This window comes from Antechinus flavipes, chromosome 3, assembly GCF_016432865.1.
Source record: "Antechinus flavipes isolate AdamAnt ecotype Samford, QLD, Australia chromosome 3, AdamAnt_v2, whole genome shotgun sequence".
Taxonomy (NCBI): Eukaryota; Metazoa; Chordata; class Mammalia; order Dasyuromorphia; family Dasyuridae; genus Antechinus; species Antechinus flavipes.
The window spans coordinates 636,442,967-636,446,939 of record NC_067400.1 but is presented as its reverse complement, the minus strand read 5'-3'; the positions used below and the strand labels follow the sequence as shown (position 1 = coordinate 636,446,939).

Below are 3,973 nucleotides of genomic sequence, written 5' to 3'. Positions count from 1 at the left end.
CATCTTCTTCTCTGGAATAAGATGCTCATTTTGTCTGGGTAAGTTATTTTTGGTTGCATACCAAGTTCCTTAGCCTTTCAGAATATCATATTCCAGGCCCTTCAATCCTTTAATGTGGATGTTGCTAGATCCTGGGTAATCCTTATTGTGGCTCCTCTATATTTGAATTGATTTTTTCTAGCCGCTTGCAGTATTTTTTCCTTTGTCTGATAGTTCTGGCATTTGGCCACTATATTTCTTGGTGTTTTGATTTTTAGGATCCCTTTCAGTAGTGATCAATGAATTCTTTCAATGTCTATTTTACCCTCTGTTCCTATGACTTCTGGGCAGTTCTCTTTGATAATTTCCTGGAAAATAGTGTGCTCTATTTTTATCATAATTTTCAGGGAGTCAAATTATTCTCATATTGTCTCTCCTAGAGATATTTTCCAGGTCTGTTGTTTTCCCAAGAAGGTATTTGACATTTTTTTTTCATTTTTAAAATTTTTTTGGCTTTGCTTGACTGATTGGTGTCTCCTCAAGTCATTCAATTCCATTTGTTCAATTCTGATTTTCAGTGAAGTATTTTCTTCTCTCACTTCTTTTATAACTTTTTCTAATTGTCCAATTGTGTTTTTAAGTGTGTTTTGTTCTATGAAATTTTTTTCCCATTTCACCAATTTTATTTTTTTTAGAAAGCTATTTTCTTTTTCCACTCACTAATTCTGTTTTTCAAGGATTTCTTTATCCACTCTGTCTTTAAATGAGTGGGATGACTTCTCCAGACTCTCTTGTCAAGCCTCTCTTTCCTTGAACGATTTTTCTTCTAGCTCTCTTGTGAGAGCCTTTTAAATTTCTTCTATGAGATTCATCTGAGCTGAGGACCAGATGATATCCTTTGTTGATTCATTTGGAGACAGTCTGTTTTTAGTCTCTTCAGGGTTTAAAGTCGGCTCTCTATCCATATAGAAGCTCTCAATGGTTAAGGTCCATTTAAATTTTTTGCTCATTTAGATCTGGCGCCTCAGCCAGTGGCAGCGAGAGCACTACAGGCAGCCCACACTGAACAGACTGGAGGGGAGTGGGGATGTGATCTCAGCGGTCTCTGTGGGGAGAGCTTTACTATAGTACTGGACACTTTGCCCTGGTGGCAAGCCAGCAGACAAGCAGAGAAGTTAAAAACACAGGGGGTGAAGAATACAACCCCAAACAGCTAGAGTCTCTCGGGACCTGGCAACCCCCTCCAAAAAGCCCCCCCCCTTTTTTGGCTACTTTGCTGCTTTGATTCTTCCCTGAAGAGATTCTTCTCTTTTTTGGGGAGGGGGGGAATGGTTGGTGGTTTTACCGAGCTTCCTCAACAGACTGTGGGGGGTAACAGCGAGGTACTGGCAGGACAGCTATGGCTGTGCTGCTCTGTTCTCTGAGACTCTGAGAGCATGCTGAGACACTGTGTGTGTGTGTGGGGGGGTTGCCAGGTCCCAAGAGACTCTAGCTGTTTGGGGTTGTATTCTTCACCCCCTGTGTTTTTAACTTCTCTGCTTGTCTGCTGGCTTGCCACCAGGGCAAAGTGTCCAGTACTGTAGTAAAGCTCTCCCCACAGAGACCGCTGAGATCACATCCCCACTCCCCTCCAGTCTGCTCAGTGTGGGCTGCCTGTAGTGCTCTCGCTGCCTCTGGCTGAGGTGCCAGATCTAAAACCGTCTCTGCCCTCTAGCAAAAACAGATCTTTCCTGGCGAATTTCAAGGATGTCTTCTCTTGGTAATTATTTGTGGGTTTTTTTTTTCAGTCAAATCATTAGACAATCCAAGGCTTGTCATGAAATGAATTCTGAGAGAAAATGTGGAGCTTACTTAGATGCGTGCCCCCTCTCCACCATTTTGGCTGGAAGACCATCCTCCACCTTTTAAAAATTTTGAAGTACAAATTCTCTATTTCCTTCCCTCCCTGTCCTTTCCACCCTTTGAAAAGGCAAGCAATTTGATTTACATGATAAATTTGTAGTCATGCAAAACATAATTACATGTAGATTAAATAAAGGAAAGAAAAATAAAATAAAAAGTATGCTTCTACCTTTATCAGATTCCATCAGGCATTTATTTATTTATTTATTTATTTATTTATTTATTTATTTATTTATTTATTTATTCATTCATTCATTCATTCATTTATTTATTTATTTATTTTTGAGATGCAGAGGTGCAGAAGTGCAGAGCATTTTTCATGATGAGTCCTTCAGAATTGTGAAAATAGCTAAGTGGTGGCCCGGAGCTGCGGGAGCCCCAGCGGGATCAGGTGCCAGACCACCACGGTGGTTCGTCGGGACTCTTCGGCAATCGCCTTTGTGGGCACAGCACCCACGGGATCCTGGATTTGGGGTGAAGTCTATCTTGATTTTTTGTGGTTCTGGGAATGTTAATTTCCCCTTTTGGGAACTTCAGAAACGTGGTATAAAGAGAGTCCAACATCTTCCTCTGTCCTTCCCAGGACTTGCTTTCTGGACATTCCAGGACCTGATTTCCCGACATGTCTGGGAGCCCAAAGCACTCCTTTATGAATGTGACAAGTTTATTCTCCTTTAACAGCCCAGCTATGAAGAAGCTTCTGCGATGGAAACAGGGGGATGAAGAAGAAAAATGGGCAGAGAAAGCTGTGGATATTCTGGTCAGAAAACTGAAGAAAAAGAAGCATGCAATAGAGGAATTAGAAAAAGCTCTGAGCTGTCCAGGGCAGCCCAGCAACTGTGTCACCATTCCCCGATCACTGGATGGCAGGCTGCAGGTCTCCCTCCGCAAAGCGATGCCGCATGTCATTTATTGTCGCGTGTGGCGCTGGCCAGACCTTCAGAGCCACCATGAACTGAAACCGCTGGAATGCTGTAAGTTTCCCTTTGGCTCCAATCAGAAAGAGGTCTGCATCAATCCATACCACTACAAACGGGTAGAAAGCCCTGTTCTTCCACCTGTGTTGGTTCCAAGATACAGTGAATATGACCCTCAGCACAGCCTATTAGCTCAGTTCCGTAACTTGGGACAAAATCAGCCTCGGATGCCACTCAATGCCACTTTCCCAGGCTCTTTCCAACAACCCAGCAGCCATCCTTTCCCTCATTCTCCCAGCAGCAGCTATCCAAACTTCCCGGGAAGCAGCAGGAGCAGCACTTATCCACACTCTTCTACCAGCTCAGGTCTGGGAAATCCTTTTCAGATGCCAGCAGATGCTGCTCCTGCTGCTTACCTCCCTCCCCAAGACCCCATGGCCCAAGGTGGCTCACAGCCAGTGGATACAAACATGATGGTTCCTCCCATGCCTCCAGAAATAACCGGTGGAGATGTGCAGGCAGTGGTTTACCAGGAGCCAAAACACTGGTGCTCTATTGTCTACTATGAGCTCAACAAGCGCGTGGGCGAAACCTTCCGTGCCTCCTGCACAAGTGTGTTTGTGGATGGTTTCACTGATCCTTCCAACAACAAGGACCGGTTCTGCCTTGGGTTCCTCTCCAATATTAACAGGGATTCTACTATTGAAAACACCAGACGGCACATTGGCAAAGGTGTTCACCTGTATTATGTGGGAGGGGAAGTCTACGCGGAGTGCCTGAGTGACAGTAGCATTTTTGTTCAGAGCCGCAACTGCAACTACCAACATGGCTTTCACCCCACCACCGTGTGCAAGATTCTCAGTGGCTGCAGCCTCAAGATTTTTAGCAACCTAGAGTTTGGCCAGTTGTTGTCCCAGTCAGTCAACCACGGCTTTGAGAAGGTCTATGAGCTCACAAAAATGTGCATAATCCGGATGAGCTTTGTGAAGGGCTGGGGAGCAGAATACCACCGGAGGGATGTAACCAGCACTCCCTGCTGGATCGAGATCTATATGCACGGTCCTCTGCAGTGGTTGGATAAAGTTCTTAGTCAGATGGGATCACCTCATGATCCCATTTCATCTATGTCATAAATGCCCCCCTCCCCTCCCCAGGATTCTGCCTCTTTGGGAACT

At 44.7% G+C, this 3,973-nt stretch overlaps 1 protein-coding gene across 1 annotated transcript; it reads left to right on the top strand.

Annotated features, from left to right (window-relative positions):
* The first annotated feature begins 2,530 nt into the window (after positions 1 to 2,530).
* On the top strand, positions 2,531 to 3,973 carry LOC127556944 (mothers against decapentaplegic homolog 1-like). The gene has a single exon (XM_051990456.1). The coding sequence runs from the start codon at positions 2,531 to 2,533 to the stop codon at positions 3,929 to 3,931; it is 1,401 nt and encodes a 466-aa protein (XP_051846416.1). The 3' UTR covers positions 3,932 to 3,973.